The sequence below is a fragment of the Pogonomyrmex barbatus genome, unplaced genomic scaffold, assembly GCF_055798465.1.
Source record: "Pogonomyrmex barbatus isolate J1 unplaced genomic scaffold, ASM5579846v1 scaffold17, whole genome shotgun sequence".
In the NCBI taxonomy this organism is placed as follows: Eukaryota; Metazoa; Arthropoda; class Insecta; order Hymenoptera; family Formicidae; genus Pogonomyrmex; species Pogonomyrmex barbatus.
Window position 1 is genome coordinate 1,484,484 of NW_028297113.1, and position 17,701 is coordinate 1,502,184.

The 17,701-nt window shown below is 39.6% G+C and overlaps 3 protein-coding genes across 9 annotated transcripts in view; 2 read left to right on the forward strand and 1 right to left on the reverse strand.

The window, feature by feature from the left end:
- LOC105431019 (uncharacterized) overlaps nucleotides 1–3,102 on the forward strand; it is a 4,966-nt gene extending 1,864 nt beyond the window's left edge. The window contains exons 2-8 of one of the 3 annotated variants that reach the window (XM_011644920.2): nucleotides 1–14; nucleotides 110–1,092; nucleotides 1,161–1,338; nucleotides 1,457–1,588; nucleotides 1,784–2,102; nucleotides 2,208–2,463; nucleotides 2,545–3,102. The exon at nucleotides 1–14 is cut by the window's left edge and continues 77 nt beyond it. In XM_011644920.2, the coding sequence (XP_011643222.2) occupies nucleotides 1–14; nucleotides 110–1,092; nucleotides 1,161–1,338; nucleotides 1,457–1,588; nucleotides 1,784–2,102; nucleotides 2,208–2,463; nucleotides 2,545–2,607 (1,945 nt within the window). In that variant the 3' untranslated portion in view covers nucleotides 2,608–3,102. Of the gene's footprint in view, nucleotides 15–109; nucleotides 1,093–1,160; nucleotides 1,339–1,456; nucleotides 1,589–1,783; nucleotides 2,103–2,207; nucleotides 2,482–2,544 lie in introns of all 3 variants that reach the window. The other 2 variants (XM_011644918.2, XM_011644919.2) reach the window with 2 other exon arrangements.
- Nucleotides 3,103–4,636: 1,534 nt separating this feature from the next.
- Nucleotides 4,637–11,964, forward strand: Lint-O (L(3)mbt interactor in ovarian somatic cells). 4 transcript variants are annotated; one of them, XM_089074262.1, is made up of 6 exons: nucleotides 4,637–4,796; nucleotides 7,829–9,476; nucleotides 9,865–10,066; nucleotides 10,171–10,280; nucleotides 10,381–10,824; nucleotides 10,939–11,964. In XM_089074262.1, the coding sequence occupies exons 2-6, from the start codon at nucleotides 8,022–8,024 to the stop codon at nucleotides 11,083–11,085; spliced, it is 2,358 nt and encodes a 785-aa protein (XP_088930388.1). In that variant the 5' UTR covers nucleotides 4,637–4,796; nucleotides 7,829–8,021; the 3' UTR covers nucleotides 11,086–11,964. The 4 variants fall into 4 exon arrangements, with proteins under 4 accessions (XP_088930388.1, XP_011643219.2, XP_088930390.1 ...); XM_011644917.3 differs by lacking the exon at nucleotides 4,637–4,796 and adding an exon at nucleotides 5,684–5,946; XM_089074264.1 differs by lacking the exon at nucleotides 4,637–4,796 and adding an exon at nucleotides 6,378–7,478.
- Nucleotides 11,802–16,163, reverse strand: LOC105431017 (uncharacterized). Of its 2 annotated transcripts, none has more exons than XM_011644915.2 (4): nucleotides 15,653–16,163; nucleotides 14,658–14,772; nucleotides 14,137–14,420; nucleotides 11,802–14,062 (listed from the first exon to the last, which is right to left on the reverse strand). In XM_011644915.2, exons 1-4 carry the CDS (start codon nucleotides 15,785–15,787, stop codon nucleotides 13,703–13,705), a joined length of 894 nt encoding a protein of 297 aa, XP_011643217.2. In that variant the 5' UTR covers nucleotides 15,788–16,163; the 3' UTR covers nucleotides 11,802–13,702. The 2 variants fall into 2 exon arrangements, with proteins under 2 accessions (XP_011643217.2, XP_011643218.2); XM_011644916.2 differs by having other exon boundaries at nucleotides 15,659–16,162.
- Between the last annotated feature and the right edge of the window lie 1,538 nt (nucleotides 16,164–17,701).

Sequence of the window (17,701 nt, forward strand, 5' to 3'; positions counted from 1 at the left end):
AACGGACTCTGGATGTAAGTATTTTATATAACATTTATAGTAGATAACATTTATAGTAAATCAATGTAAGTTTTTAATACGTTTGTATTGTATTTCTTTTTTTTATCAGCTAGTATGGATGATGATTTAATTTCAAATAATACTCTGTGGATGTCAGAATTGTTACCAGCATTTGAAGATGAACCTGTAGTAGATAATTTAATCGATTTACCTGTTTCACCAAAAACAGATGTGAGAAATGTTGATAACAGTGATGAGAAACAATCTCCTTCAAGCATCGATAGCATGGAAAGGAATTTGCTAGAAGAAATAAAGTCGCCATTTGCTGATGTTCCTGTTGTAAAACAAACCGTAACTTCGTTATTGTCGGATCTTAGAAAATTAATTAAAACAGAAAATAATTCAGAGGCTAAAAAATTACTCGATAATCTGGAAAATATTTTGGATATTAATTATAAAAATAATACGGAGTTATTACTAGCGTGTTTCAATACATCAAATAAAACACAAAGTCTTCAGAAAACACCCTCGTCAGAAAGCGTCGAAAGATCTGAAAAATCGATTACAGATAAGAGCGAAGAAGAAAATGAAAATGAAAAAATATCGCTAAAAGAAAAATTTAGTAATAATGAGAAATTGCTGCCAAATACAGATAACAAATTGAAAGATTCGTCGCAAGATACCATTAGTAGTGGTAATTCATCAGTTATACCTTCATCCTCTAAAGATAATAGCGAAAATAATACGAATACCACAAATTCACCTGATATAACAAAACTTAATAAGTCTATTATAGAAAAAGATAATCAGATGGATAAAAACGTGGCGGTACAATTGCTAATAAATCTCAAGAAATTACTGAGCGGTCAGGCTGAAGACGACACGACAATACAGTTGCTTAAAAATATAGGAAAGGCATTAAATACCGCTCTAAATAACAGTATTGAAAATAAAGAGCAGACAAGTTACTCTGAAGAGCAAAATATTCAACAGTATTCTACACCCATAAGAGTTCCAGAGTCTGATTGTAATGCGCATACATCCGCACTTTTAAAAGCATCACACAGACAAAACTTGGAATCAAAATCTAAAGTGAGTAAATATCTTTTACGGCAATTTTACAACTACTTATATGTTACTTGTATTTTCTATTATTCGAGAAGACAGGTAAAAGAAGCAGATCTGTAATTGAGTCATCGCCTAAGAGTACACAAATACGCAGACATAGGGATACATCCGAATTGGAGAATCGCCAGAAGCGTTTCTCAAGCGATCCTGGATTTAGTAATCTACCAAATAAAAAACCTCCAATTTCAGAAACGTACAATACAAGAAAGGGTAAATTATATTTCATGTATATGCCGTGCATCACAAATGATTATTTGTTTGAAATGCTAATTAAATATTATAAAGATAATTAAATTACATGGTTAAATATATTCCAACGAAAATACAGGGCCTGATAACAAGGAGAAATCCATTGCTATGAGTGATGTTAAAAATAAGTTGAAGAAAAGATCGGATGTGATCAATAAAAAGGGTCCTTTGAAAGCAGTGCATCCTGTCGATAATATGCAAAAGAAAGAAGGTATGATTAATCTGATATTAAGTTATTTTTTTTAAATCTTGGCTAATTAACATCTTCAAATAATTATTAAATGGAATCATATTTTGTGATTAAGATAATTGATTTCAATTTTTATAACTATAATAATTGAGACTTAACATTTTATTAATTAATAATAATATATTTTAATTTACTAATTTTTATTGCAATCTCTAGCATCGCTCGGGAGACAAACGATGTCATCCCAGCAAGTTATTACGCCACCTAAACTTGACAAAAATACTTCATCGGGTAATAAAATAATCAGCAGTACCCCTAATTCGATAGGCAATAATTATTATATGCCTAAGAAGTCTGCGAGATCCAAACCAGTGGCCTCGTCAACACCAGATGGCCAAAATGCTAAGAGCACGCCGCAGTTGACGACTTCTAATAAAAAACGTAATCTTTCCTGCGATATCTCGCCGGTGACTGCGTATGTAAATATGAACGGCAGCGATGAACGAAAGAATAGTCCTAAAAAATCACCTAAAAGGTGAGATCAAGCTAAATGATGATCGAAAATCTTGTTTCAACCTATTTATTAGGAGCAGAAGAAAGGGAAGAAATTTACAGAACAATCAAATTCATTTTATTTCAGAAACATGTCTAAGCTGCCAACGCCGAAAAAGTGTACAACGCCCAAACGTCAGCAAATAGACGTATTCGCCGGCATTCCGAGATTCTCGACGCCGCCGAAACATAATTCATCGTTTACTATGCATCAACCACAATCTCCGCAGCGTTTGAATAGGAGCTTCTGCAATTCCCAACGATATTCTCCCATCCACGAGAAAAAAATCGCCAGAAAAATACAGCAAAGTCCGTTGAAGGAAACTAACAGAATCACCGCGAAAGTAAAACCGTTTAACTTGGTACGTTTGTAATCCGTAAACAAATATCGTCTTATCAAACTAACATATTTCATTTATGCGCAGATTTCCAAAATTAAGCGACACAGTATTGGCGATTTTGCCGAAAAAGAAAACAGTTACGCTTAGAGTGAGAAAGAAAAACAAAAGAAGAAACAGATCGAAATTTGTAATATCGATCATGCACTGAAGGATTACTTCGTATAGAAATCGTTATGAAGAATGCGATTTTCTTTCCTTTTTATTTTACATTTGTGATATATTTATACGTTTTATAATAAAATATGCAGTGAGAAAATGTGTGATTCGACCGTTCACGAATCCTGTAGTAATCTCATTAGAGCATTGTGTTAATGTGTATCATCAATTTTACGCAATTTGGCAATCAATTCAAAGATTGTTTTTAAAAAAGCAATAATGAGATCTCAAGTTCGTGAAAGAGTCAGAAATTAAAAAAAAAAAAAATGAAGATTGTAGTTGAAGAATCGGGCCGTAATTCTGATAATTTTGAAAATTTTAATATGTTTTAAAATCTTTATCTCTTTTTACTCTTTAATATATTAGATATTGGAAGAGAGGAGTGGCGAAGGGAAAGTAGTAAATGAAAATGACACAAATCGAAAACGCTTTATTTAATAATAAAATAGTTTATTAAATGTTTCTTTTATGCGTGATATAAGAAAGGCATTGATCCAGCAAAATTTAAAATTTAAGTTCGAAAGACCAGATGGATTTATTGCGCGTGCGTTATCCCCACTATTTTCATCACGCATGTGATATCTGCGCGCGCAGTGCCGATCACATGTTGCCTCGACTGAAAGCGGAAGTGGCGCTGCGAATAAGAACAATGTTGTATCGTGAGATGCAACTTACGGGTGCCATCTCTAAAAAATTTTTTTCCGCGAAAAAGATTCTAGAAAAGTAATTTCAAGAAAATTGAATTTTAAAGATTTATCTTTTTTCCAAGTTTTATTTTTTATTTCTAATATAATTTAGAATGATTAAAAAAAAATAGATGCCTAAAGGCGATTGCAATAAAACTTCTATTAGCAACGTTCAACGTCATCGATTACATCAGAATTAATCTTTTCGTTTATACTCTGTCGATCTCTTGATTGACATCGTTAATTATAATTAATATGTAAAATACGCAATTATTTTCATTTATAAAACAGATTTGGTTATAACACAAAGATATAACAGATTCAATGGCAAACAGATGAATAACTCTGTATATTACAATGTTACAATATTTACAGTTTAGTTTTATTTTTACTATTTTTTCTATTCTTCCTATAAAATGATACATTTAGCTTCAATGGAAACATAATTGAAATACACTCTACAACAAATAAATAGAATTGCTGAAATTTCATATGGAAAATCTGATCAAGAAAAAATTGAAAATTTCAACGTGAGCAAAAAATCTGTTGATTGCATATAATCAACTTAATCGAAACTTTAATCAGACATTTTTCTCCGTTTTAATCAATCATGTTTTCGACTGAAGATTTTAAATTATTATAACATTGTATACATTTATTTTCTTTACACATTTTCAATCGACTTTGAGTTCATAATATACATTATTTAATCAATCTTGGATCATTTCAAATTGTAATCGAAAAAATACGATTAGTTTAGGACTTTTTAATTAAAATTTTTAATTAAAAAATAAAATCTTTAATTAAAATCTAAACACGCGTCTTAATTTTTCCGACTTCCATGTGAATCCGCCTGCACAGTGATAACATCTTAGGCTAATATTTCACGTGCTAAGCAAATTTTTCGAAAAAGTGGATTGGATATACAATAAAAAATTTGTGGAGGTTTTGAAATCTTCATCATCCTAACCTTACCTTCATGAGAAATCGGCCTGAAATCTCGTCTGAAAAAAGAATTGACCAATTGCATTTGAATAATTCGGCTAATGAACCAATACGATTGAGCAATTTTTCATTCGTACGAGATCTTGAATTGAGCATTCTTCATTTCTAGTCTCGTAGACATAAAGCTTATAATCAATTTATGCTTTCGGAAACTTTCGTTATACGACACATGAAATATCAGCCTAAGGTGCCGGGCATCTGGGCCGACCGGCGTCGGCCCTGCCGCCGGTGTGAAAACTGCGCGTTGCGTGCCATCTTGGCGGTTCGTCCATATCGCGTTCAGTCGCGATCGGCGTGCGCTCCGTTTGTTTTCGGTCGAAGTCGATGCAGACGGCAACGCGCGTCCATCGGACTGCGCGCGAATAATCCCGCAGCGATCAACGTACGAGACGCGAACATCCATCGAATTCCACATCGTACTTTCCGCAGGTATGTATCGGAATTATTTCGATTAGGCCCGCGACTGGGTTAAGCGCGCCGTTTTCTCTCGGCGCTGAGGGAAAAAGAAAGAGAGAGAAAGAGAAAGAAAGCACGCGCGCAACGATCACTGGTCCCGAATATCGCGGTAGAGGCCACCCGAGATCATTCCTCATATCAAAAGCGCGAGCGCGTTACTTTTCTCGCGGATTAAGGGCGGATGTGACCTCGTCGCGTCGCATCGTGAAAGAGGAACGACGGCAACGGGGATAACGCGGAGCAGACGACAAACGCGCGCGCAAAAGCAGACGACATGCATGTAAAGGATCAGCAGACGACGACGACGACGACGCCGGATGGCACGTAAAAAAGGACGAAGACGGGATATGTTCCCACAAGTTCGCCAACTTTGGCGAACGTGTGCGTCCATCCTCCCGCTGCTCCGATAGAATTCGGTCGCGCCGCGTTTCCGCGCGTTTCCTCGCCCGATCAGCGCGAACGAAGCACGAGGCTGCGGACGGGAAAAAAGCACCGCCGCTGCCGCACCGCACCTATCCATCCATCCATCCATCCATCCATCCATTCGTCCGTGCGTGCGTGCGTGCGTGCATACACGTCGACACCGGATTCCAGTTTCATTGGAACGCGTACGTCGCCAGCATTGAATCGGCAACGCCGAGATCCGATTGAAAATAAACGCGCCCGCGAGCCGGGAAGACAGCCGGCCAAGAGCAGCTGAGAGAAAGAGAATTGCGCCGGCTATACGCATTCACGCACGCACACAGGTGTAGCGTGATCGCGTGTGCGTACGCACACAGTGGCATCGTTCGGCGACGCGCCGCCGCCGTTGTGACCGCCGCCGCTGCCACCGCCGCGGCGGCGGCTGCCGACGTATTCACGCTGGTATTCGCACAGTCGTCGCGGCCGTGCGAGGTTCGTTGGAGGTTAGGGTGGCTCTTTTTCCTGGTGCCATATCCTCCAGCTCGTTTCTTCCGCGCCGCGCGACCTTTCCAACACCGTCATTTGTTAATCGCGCGCGTAAAGTCCTAGTTTCGCGACGCGTCTCGTCCGCGTTATTCCGCGTTTCTCTGCTCGCCGCCGGAGGTGTTGCGGACCGAGTGGCACGGTGGTGCGCATTTGTTACGCGCTTTTCGGCACGCAGGTAAGTACAGGCGCGTACTTCCCCCGGCGCGCGTGAAAAAAAAAAGGTGTCCCCGAGAGTACGCTTTCTCACTCCCTCTCACGTGTCATCTCGCGAGGAGAAGCTCGTCGTCTCGGGTGATCGGTTCTCGATCGGGTGCGCGCGAACTCGCGCGTCCTCCTGGCAAGGGCGATTCGGGACGACGGCCAGCGGGTTACGTTACCACCGGCGGCATCGTATGGCCATTGTTTACGAGCACGAGATTCGCTCCGATCGGCCCGGTCCGGACCGGTGCGGAGCGTGACGCACCGCACCGCACCGCACCGTGTCGTGCCGTGCCGTGCCATCCCATCTCGTCGCACCGGCGACCAAATCGGACGTCCGCGATTGGTCGGTCTAGGCGCGGCGCACCGGGAGTTTCGCGCGACGTACTCGGCTTTTCGTTCGAGCTCGATGGGGATCGGGGGGGACACCGGACTCGTTTTTCGGACCGACGTCCGTCCATGAACGGGCGAGCGAGCGAACGAGCGGTCGCGCGCGCGGAGGGTGTGAAACGCGCATCGCGCTCCGCAGTTCGATGTTCGATCCGCGCCACGCCGCGCCACGCCGGCGAGAGATTATCACGCGCGCGCGTGTTCTCGCGGTGCACCTCGCGCTCGCTCTGCTCCTCTCCCGAGTTTTTTTTTCCTTTCCTTTTCTCCCAGCGTTCGTCGGAGCGCCACGCGTGCGGCGGGACAGATTCGAGGGAGCGATAAGAAGAGCGCGCGGGTGACTCAGATTCAAAAACTTTTCTCGGAAGCGTGGTGCGGCCTGCCGCTTCACAATGGGCGATAGAGATACCGAATGATCGGCGCGACGCAATGCGATACGTCCGTCGTTCGTCATCGTTGCCGTCGTTGTCGTCATCGTCGTCATCGTCGTCGCTGCCGTTGTTCATCGTTGTTCAGCGACGGATCGCGGAGGAGCGCGCGTCTAATTGAAGGGGTCGCTTCGGTGTAAGAGACATTTGGCGCGTTTCACGGGTACGACGCCATAATTCGCGCGATCGACTGGCGCTTCCCTCGATCATTCGCGCGATCGCGCGACGGTTGCGCGTTTCCGTGACGTTTCTTCTTGACGCGTTTTACTTTCACCAGTATCCCGCTCGTAATCCCGGATGAACGCGCGTCGGGTGCGGACACGAGGATCGGATTTATCGGCGGCCACGGCCACGGCGGCGTGATAGCGCGCGCACCACGCCGCGCCGCGCCGTGCCGGAGAGCGAGAGCTCGATAGAGCGCGCTCGTCAGTGCAACGGGGAGCAGGAGCGAGAGAGACGGAAGGAGGACGAGAGTGGATCCGCGCGGTCCCGCGACGTGACACGGGAGGAAGCGCGACGGAACGGCCGAAACGCCGAAGATTTCAACGTTTCCGCGTGCCGGGACGGGAGGAGGGAAGCGTTTCCCCAAACGATATCGGAAGTAGAAGACTTGTCGGGACCACGCACGGATCTCGTGACGTAGAATTTAAATTTGGTATCGGCATCGGAGTGCGGCTGCGGCACGATAGGTGCGGTGCGTAGAATTGCGTTACGGTGCGGTGCGGTGCGGTACGGTACGATACGATATACGGATAGACAGACAGACAGACGGACGGACGGACGGACGGACGGACGGACGGACGACGTGCGACGGTGACAGTAACGGTGACGGTGACGGTGACGGTGGTGGCGGCGACGGCGGCCGGCGCACGCACACGCGAGACACGCCGAAATCGGAGCGCGCGCGCGCGCGCGCGCGTTCACGCCGAACGAGAGGATCACGCGGAAACGCGTTCCGGCGCGCGTGGATCGTCACCGATCGTCACCGCGCGTCATCGCGCGCGTTGTTTTCCAAAAGCATAAATCTGCGTTTCGTTTCCGAAGGATACCGGAGAGCCTTGGTGAATTGTCAGTCCCTCGTGTGGATCCCAAACGTGATCGTCGTCATCCCCCCGGTAGCGAGGCGAGTATCGTCAAGGAGTGCGGTTAACGGCGGCCGGCCGAATTGTGAGAGGAGAGACGGAAGAGAGAGAGATAAAAAGATACAGAGTCGCGCCCCGCGCATATATCGATACGAATGACGAAGATGCAGCAGCACTCGGTGCAGGCGGCACAGCGGATAATGCACGAGGAACACATCCTGGAGGCGATCGATCAGCTTCGGCGACGTAAAGCGCGTCCAGATGCTGATCGCATTTGTAATTATCTGCTCCGAAACTATGCGGTAGATGCGCGCGACACGATCGCCGATCTTCATCGGCTGATCGAGGTCGAGAAGGTGATCCAAGTCGACTACAAGGGTAACACGAGTTACCGGAACGCGAAGAAATGGTCGCGACTGCAGCTCTTCAAGAATCGACCGGAGGGTTTCCTCAAAGAGAAACTCAATTCGGGCATGGTGTCGAGCGCGGTCGCCGAGCTCGTGGTCGAGGAGCCCGACTATCTGGACCAGGGCGTCCCCGCATATCGCCTGATCGAGCAGCTGCTCGACGGCGTGTCGAGCCCGACGTCGCGTCGCGTAGTCGAGGAGTTTCTCGGCCGGGAGGTCGCGAGCGGCAATCTCGCGCGCTTGTCCAACGGCAATTATTCGCTGGTGGCGACGTCCGACATGACAACGGATGCGGCGACACCGTCGCGACGCGGCGGCGGCGGCGGCGGCGGCGGCGGCGGCGGTTCGCAGCCGTCCTCCTCCTCCGCGGCGGCGGTCGCCTGCGCCCTGGAGAACGGCAACGCGACGCAGCGGCGTGTCGGTAAGGAAACCGCCAGCAACGGCACCATCAGTAATGGTACCAACGGTTTAACGACGGCGGCCAAGGCAACCAAGACGGCAGCAGCGGTAGCAACATCTACGGCAGCAGAATTGTATGAGTTCAACGAAACGGATAACCTTACGGATAACGATACCATATCGAACACATCGCGATCGTCCTCGCGACAGGCCAGCAATAGTCCGAAACTGGATCAGCAGTTGCAACAGCAGCAGCAGCAGCAAAATTCTATCAAAAAGGGAGAATGCTACGAGATTACCGACAACAAGAAAAACGCCGAACGTGGCAGCGGTGGCAGCGCATCGCCGTCGACCGTCGAGGTGACACGCAACGGCGGAGGAGTTGACGACGGCGACGGCGGAGGCGGTGAAGGCAGGGGTAGCGGTAATAGTAATAATGGCCAACGGGAACGTGATTCCCTGGAGGTAACAGTATCGACGTCAATATCCATCGAGAACAGTGTCCTCAAAGAGGAACCCAAAAGCAACGATGCCCAAAAGACAACGACTAACCTTAAAAGATCCGCCAAGGCCGAGCGCAAACAGCGTCTGTTCGCGAGAACGGATGATCGTATGGATATCGAGATTAAGTTTGAAGATTATCAACAAGCCGGAGGTAAGGAGGAGCGGGAAAAGCGTGAGGAAACTGGCCGGCGGTCTAGCGAGGATCGCGAGGACGAGGATGCTGGTAGGAGTTCGTCGACGAACACGTCTCCTACGCCACCTAATGTGAATACCAGTGGATTTCGTAGTGCGCGAAGAAAGGTAATATATTTTATCGCTGTATTTATAGAATATTGTAAATATTTTGAAAGGTATTTCTGATAGGCAGGATGTGATTCCACTTTGATATGTTTGTATATTTTGTCATAAAGTACAAAACATAATATCTCTTAAAGTATTTACTTCTAAATGATTCATTATAGTTTTCTAAAGTTTTATATACAGACTCGTGAAGCAATCAATTTGTATGAAAAGGCAATTTATTTTCAAAATTAATAATAATATTAAATTAATAATAATATTTTCAAAAAAGTAGAAAATAAATGGGAATTATTAATTAATTTAAAAAATATGATAATGACTGGTCTAAAGTGACCAGTTGACGAAAGTTAATGAATCATCTCAACATATTTATTTTTGTACATTTCAGAGAGCCAGGAAAGTATTTGATCCTTCGGACAACAATCTAGTGAAGCGTAAACGAGGTAGACCAGGTCACAAAAACTCCTTAATACAAGACTCTCAAGATTCTGTCAAGGCAACTGTCAAGGATGGACCCTGCAGACAGTGCAGCCTCTGTGCCAAAGAGAAACAAGAGGTTCTTGTCGCTTGTAGAGACTGCACAGTACGAGGTAATTTTTGAATATAGACTAATCAAATTAATCGTGATTGTTTTTAATTTCTTATCGATTTTATACATATATATATATATTATACGCATTATCATCATTTGCAGCACATCCGAGTTGTATCTATAATCCGGAGGAAATAATTCAAAAAGCCAATAGCAATTGGCAATGCGAACGTTGTAAGACTTGTACAGTGTGTTGTGAAACTTCTGACGCTGTAAGTTTACATAACTCTTTATTCCATTTCGCGTATTCCGTGCGCGTCACGTTTTTATTCTGTTAATATTCTGTAATTATTTTCGATTTCTTTAATCTAGGGTCCGCTGGTGACTTGTTATAGTTGCGATGATGCCTATCACTATTTCTGTCTCACGTCTCGTATCACGATAAAGTCGAATTCGAAATGGTATTGCAACGAATGTACGCAAAAACAGCAATGCAAAACAAGTGACAGTCAAAACACTCACTCGATCAACGGAACGAGCAGACCGGACAAGCCAGATAGGCCAGATAGGCCAGATAAATCAGAAAAGCCAGATAAACCAGACAGACCAGATAGCCCGTCCAGTACAACTATTTTACCACCAGTTCTGAGTCCACAAGTCTCTCCAACCAGGGGTTCTTCCGATCAAATGGAAGATGATGGTCCCAAAGGACCTATTGATCTGAATATTCCTGACGCGAAAACTTGGACTCCGGATCAAGTGTATCAATATTTTGCTCGACTATTTCCCAAGGAAGCCGAAGTCTTCAGACAGCAGGTGAGAGCTTAATCTACTAGGTGGATAAAATATTTTGCATAATTGTTTTAATGTACCGCGTTTGTTGCGCATTTATTGCTCTTTACTACTAAGCAATTTGCGTTTGCGTTTCAGGAAATAGACGGACACGCGCTTCTAATGATGAGCCGAAAAGACGTTTTGTGTGGACTCAATTTGTTGTTAGGTCCTGCCTTGAAGATATATCGACATGTTTTGAAGCTTCAGTTCCGTAGGGATGATCCTGAATTGTATTGGCAATAATACAAACGAATGAAATTGGTATTATGTTATGCACTTTTGAATCTACAAGATTTAATTTATTCTTCGGAAATTAAATCTTTTAGGTTATGATTGTGCGAAACAATCCTAGTTTGTAAAAATATACAATCTTCACATTGTATATATGAGATATGTTACTCTAAAGATCTTTACGAACACAATATTTCTCACAAATGTGCTCTTTAATGATAAAACTATTGAATGCGTGAAGCGGGCTTGGTTACTGTTGAGTCCCGCGTTGAAGATGCAACATTTTTTCTACAAAAATGCGGAAAGGATTAAACTCTATTGGCAATAATATAAATAACTTGAATGAGATCAATCCTTGCAACATTATGCATGTGATTTGTACAAATTAAGCCTTTTTATAGCTTAAGCTGACATGACTCGGCTTCAAAACATGTTGTACAAATAAGATACAAGAGATATATCGCTAAAGATCTCTTGCGCGAATAATCTGTCGCAAGCCAAAACTTGTACTGATCCGTACACATATGTACATTAACAATTACACTCGATGTACATATTTTCCGCCTTTTTCATACGCAGTATTTTATAAAACTGTGCGGATACTTTCTATGTATATCTGCCAATTGTTGTTTGTTAATGTTAAATTTAAGTCTGTGCCCAGAATTTTGCACGCTGTTCGTTTTGATAAAAAAAGAAACATGTCAAATGAAGAAAAAGAAATCGCCGACTGATTTTACACAATTTTGCGTCACGTATTTTATTTTCCAGTTTTACATATAGGAATGACATTTATTTGTAGAACGTAGATTAAGATACTATCAATTAAGGAAAACAATACTTTGGTTTTACATGTACTTTTCTATTACGCAATAAATATTTTGATATTTATAATATATCGTAATAATAACATCCTTCCCCAAGAGAAAGCATCAATCGCTCGAGATGCACGCACACACACAGGAATACTCTAGTTACTTTCAACAAATTGCATTAAAGGGAAATACGCAAAATCTTACTTTCTATATTCGGTAACAATGAGACTTAATTTAAGGATATATAAGTCTTACAAACAGGAACTTGAACTCTTATACAATGTACATTCCAAAATTAGATATAAATCTAATTTAGATCGGAACTTTCAAATTTGCATCACATTACTATCGAAATCACTTTCCGTACAAGAGATACATCTCTTCATACATATTTCATATAAACTATAAAAAGAAAAGTTATATCGTTATTCTTCCACCTATGAATAAAAGACAATTTTTGCTCTACAAAAGTACATAACAAAAGAAGTTATGACGAAAGTGTTTTAACAAATTAACATTATTAAATACAAATGTGATGTACATTAATATTGCAATATTTTTTCATCTTATAAAATAAAAAATAAACGTCAATCGTGTATAATCCATTGTTAAAATTGAGATGTTATCGATACATGATATATATGACGGTATCTTAGCTTACAATTCATACACTAAAAACAAAAATTTTGACTAACATATACATATATTTTATCAAAATCTTGAAAAGATTCGTGCGAAATGCGTGTATATATAAAATATATATATGTCCAATGTGTAATTGTATACTTGTATATATAATTCATAAAGATAACTAATCATAATTTACAATATATATTTGCGAATATATTTTAACGTCAATGCTACGCGATAAACGTGTCAAGCGGTAAAAAACAATGTGTCGAAGAAATCGCAAATGCAATTCAAATATATTCAGCAGAAACGCCTAATTGGAAAATATTCGACTAGAGTTTCGAATTTCCTTTCTTTTCCTTTTATGAAGAAAAACAAATATTGACAGAACAAATTACATAATACAAAATATTTATACATACGTAAGGTTTCCCCTATAAACAGATTTAAATATATAATTCAATACATCATAATGTATACAAACTTTTTAGCTATCTCTAGGATTTTGTATGTTGTACTATCATCATTCTTGATCACTTTTAGATAATGATTTGCCGAATCGCAAATCAAGAACGATCAAATCAAATATTTTGACCATATACTTATATTATCATCAGAAAAGTTTCACGTCTAATTTTTCTGCGAATTTGAACTTGTTCGTTGTATAATAATTTACATCGGTTTAAATATATACAAATTATGCAACTGCATTCAGAAAAGACGCAAAGGCTTCGTAATTTTTGATATTAAAAGCTTGTATCCCCTTCGTTATATATACACTTCAAAAATTATCAGTCTGTAATATAATTATCAACATAAAATTTCTCGAAAAGCTCGACATTTTATACAGCGCGGTTTGATTCGGAAATATTACATTGCCGAATAAGCTTGTCTCTTTTACGCTATTACCTCACAATTGTTATCTCACATTATATATTATTAAGAATACTAAATGCGCACGTGCATAAATATTTTATCATCAATTATTTTAGAAAAAGAAAAATATTATTGCTATGGGATTATGTAAATGCAATACAAATGTTTAAAATTACAATTAAGAATAAACTCAAGAGGTATCTCAACAAAATTAAAAGTAATTAATATTGCACTGTTACATTATGCTTATGCAATTTTTGAAACGCGATGCAATTACACTTCGTGTTAAATTTTCATCGAAATGTCGTGACTTAAACGTTCGAACGACAGGACGATTCGTCATATTTAGGTGGCGGTACTTTGTACATTACCGCTTCGTCCGGTATGAATAATGAAAGATCGGACGGACTGTCATAATCTCTGTGAGGCATATCCAAAATATCCATAAATATATACAATACAGAATCAATATATACGAGATAAACTGCCGTTGCGATCATTATGACGAGAATGAAAACCACATAAAATCGTGTGTCAAACAACGCAGATAAAGTAAAGATATCCTCTGATTTCACCCGTTCCATCTCGCGTTGAAACGATTCGTATTTGGACGTGGACGCCGAATGTTTAGTCTCTCCAGAATAATCGGAGGACAGAGTGTAATCCATACTCTATAAGTTTATCAATTATAAAATATATGATTCCATATATACAGTGTTAATCGTAAAAAGTATTACGGGCTTACCCTGGCGTCCGTTGGTATGGTTTTAACATAGGTTTGCGGTAGTTTAAAGCCATCGGAGTCCCACCACCGAGGAAGCAGTTCCTTGCGTAATCCGGGATCGGTTAATATATCATTCTCCGGCATGTCGAGTGACATTGGTAAAACATTCGAGTCTATACCTTCCTCCATGCATATGGCGATAGAGAATAGAGACAATAGGTCTGATATTCGTTGCTTAGCCATGAAATTACAGCCAGTGCTACAGGCATAGCGGTCATTCGGATCCGCATAAGCCTCGATACACGCTGTCACAAATAATAAAAGAACTACATTACATTGTGAAAAACTTGAATTACAATTAAATAATGCAGGAAAACATGGATTTTATAAACCAGGATAAAAATATTGTAATAAGGATAGAAATTCTTCTGGACGTACGAACGTAATGAAAATATGTTTTAAGGTCAACAAATATTTTTAAAAATCACGAACCAAACGTTTCAATACGTTAAAAGTAAAACATAATTACTGTCATTACATACAAGCCTCGCAGGCGCTCCTAGTGCCATTTAAATTGTTTTGTTCCCATCCATAACGCAGGTCGACTAGATTGAAGAACCTGCAGCCTCGCTGGCAGCAGGACTTTACATACGTACTCTAAAAATGAAATGGTTAATATAAACAAACGTAAGATGCAAAAATGAAAATATATGTACATGTATATATGTATTAGGTTGATTCAGAAATAAATTTCATTTAACAAACTAAATTTTTATATTTAAAAACATTATAATAAATTTTAATATTTTATATTTCTTTATTAAGTATAATTTGTTTTCATTTAGATAGTAATTTGTTAATTCCTCAGAATTTTGGAGACTTTGGTGTAAAGAAATTTCTTTACAATTTATCGATTTCATTATGAAAATCTTTTCATGCTACATCAGTAATCAAACGGATAAAGACTTTGGCAGACTCTTGTTGTATGCTTGTCTGTTAAAAAATAACAGTACATAGTTGATGGCAGTAGCAAAGCTTATTTATATAATAATTATTTATATAATAATTTATGTAATAATTTAAAAAGTAATATTAAATATCAAGATTCGACCATGACTGAAAAATGTTTTATATTTCCTATGAAACGAGTATAAAATTTTTTTCCATTTAATAAATTTTAGAGTTATCTAAACAGATAGAAAGCTAATAATCTGGAAAGAATGGTAAGATAAAACTGATCACAGAGAAGCCCTAGAATTTTTTTCAGTTTATCTAGCTGTATATGTTCAGACATCATAGCAAAAAGCACATTGTTGAGATTGATAAAGGCTAATTGCTTAATACTGATTTCTAAATGATATTCTCTTAACCACTTGCACTGAATAAAATGATCAGATATCATGTATAATACTGATTTCTTAGAAGAAGCAATTCAGTAATCATTTTTCAACAGACCTTATTTGTGAATCAACCCAAAAATATGATGTGAATAAATGTATATATGTCAACATAGAATTCAGCAATGCATGAAGCTAACATGTACATTTGGAAAACCAATAGGTGTCTTCTCGCACAAACTGGTGCAGGGGTCCATGCGACTAAACACGCTATTAATCATATCCCCGAGAGCCAATTCCGCGACAAGCAACACCAACAACGCGATGATTTCCATTTCTCGTCACCTCCGGAGACACCTCGGATCTCAGTTTGCCTCCTAATCTTTTTATCCCTCTCAGAAGGTAAATATCCCGTATCTGTGCAAAGTTACTCTTCACCATCGACGCCAGGATGCTCCATCGCCGATATCATATTCCGCACCGAAATAACTCGTTGACAGTTCAAGATTGACAAGTAGTAGAATCCTTTTGCTATTTAAATCTCTCCGAGAACGCGACGTATTTACCTAGTCATATATCTTGGGACTTGTGTTTCCGACTTTCATTTCTATCATATCAATCGTCTTTCTTCATTCAAAAATCTTTATAGTCTGACGAGAGAGGAATCTGAGACCGACCACCCCGGCCTTTTTCGTGACACCGTAGAAATCGCCGTGCACTACCGCCATCAATATCTATAATTGAGAACCCGTGGAACTACAAGTCACATCTATTTTGCGACACTGCCGATAAAATCATGAAATGGATGTGGTGCGAGTCCATGCTATGTCAACAAATTGTAGATGAAGAATGTATATATTATATATTATATATATATATATATATAATATATATATATATATAATATATATATATATAATTATATATATATATTTAATTTTATTATATGTTATATATTATATATAATTTTATTATATATTTTATATATATATTTTATATATATATATATATATATATATATATATATACATCTTTTTTACTTTTTATTTATAAAAAAAAAGAATTAAATAAGAAAAAGGATCAGATTTATAAAAAGAATCAAATAAAGTCACGTGATGTTTAATTTATGTTTTAAAAATTTAGATATGGATTTAAAAAAATCAAATATTATTGGATGACACCCGTTTGACCTCGTCCCAATTGACCGGCCACTCACAGGAGCCAGCGTCTAGAATCTTTCCACTGTTCAAGCGCTGTGAGTGGCTAATGGTCAATCGGGACGTGGTCAAACGGGTGTCACCCATCATTACGTTCTCGTTGGTGTAAATAGTCGTTTAAATGAAAGAAAAATGATTTTTTCTGTTTCACAAAGGTAATTTCTCTGACGTACAAAATGACACTTTACGCTAATATATCTAACAATAGTTTATATCTAACAATAGTTAAGATAAATAGAGACAATGTCGTTAATTAAAATGCAAAGATATATACACAGATATATACACATTTTTTTTTTAAATAAATCGTGAAAAAATTATAAGCCAGTTTATATAAAATATTAATGACATAAATATCTTTCATGCAAGTTCGGTAAATGAAATCAATGTCACGCTTGCGTCGGTTCGCGTGCAAATCGTATTTTTACGTGGCTATGTTCGTTACAACAATATATGCTATAAGGCCATGGTCTTCAAATTTAATTAACGACATTGATAAAGTATCACGCGATGTCGCATGCGATTGTCTCAGATTTTGTAATTTTGTACAGATTGCTCAGATCTCAAAATTACTCAAATCTTCTTAGGTATTGTATCGATAATATACGCTGTGTAAATTAGGATCCAATTTCATAGAAATCAACATTAGCAAGTATTAACAATAGACCTGCATGTACGCCTCTCATGGAAATATAATCCTACGATCGATGAAATCATTTTTCGAAAAATGCAAAAATTATATATGTATATCTAAAAAACCTGATCTTCTCACCATATTCTTCAATTCGATGAATTCGGTATTCATTAGCGTAGAAAACGACGAACTATTTAAATGCCTTTGGATAACTCTGAAAAAAGCATATAAAATTGTTGCTTAATCATGAAGATTAATGATCCCGGGAATACCCACAAAAAATACCGTTCTGCCGAATATGCAAAATTTAAAATAGTCAATATCACGCGTAATGTAATATAATCACAACTACATTATCATATATTATTTTTTAAATAAAGTTCAGAGAGATCAAAGGA

What these genes read in the sequence shown, in the direction of transcription:
- Lint-O (XM_089074262.1), top strand. Translation starts at nt 8,022, where the DNA reads ATGACGAAGATGCAGCAGCACTCGGTGCAGGCGGCACAGCGGATAATG. An exon ending in TAGAGACTGCACAGTACGAG is followed by an intron (nt 10,067 to 10,170) that starts GTAATTTTTGAA and finishes CATCATTTGCAG; the next exon opens with CACATCCGAGTTGTATCTAT. An exon ending in GTTGTGAAACTTCTGACGCT is followed by an intron (nt 10,281 to 10,380) that starts GTAAGTTTACAT and finishes TCTTTAATCTAG; the next exon opens with GGTCCGCTGGTGACTTGTTA.
- LOC105431017 (XM_011644915.2), bottom strand. Translation starts at nt 15,787, where the DNA reads ATGGAAATCATCGCGTTGTTGGTGTTGCTTGTCGCGGAATTGGCTCTC. An exon ending in TTGGTTTTCCAAATGTACAT is followed by an intron (nt 14,773 to 15,652) that starts GTTAGCTTCATG and finishes TTTCATTTTTAG; the next exon opens with AGTACGTATGTAAAGTCCTG. An exon ending in TAGGAGCGCCTGCGAGGCTT is followed by an intron (nt 14,421 to 14,657) that starts GTATGTAATGAC and finishes TATTTGTGACAG; the next exon opens with CGTGTATCGAGGCTTATGCG.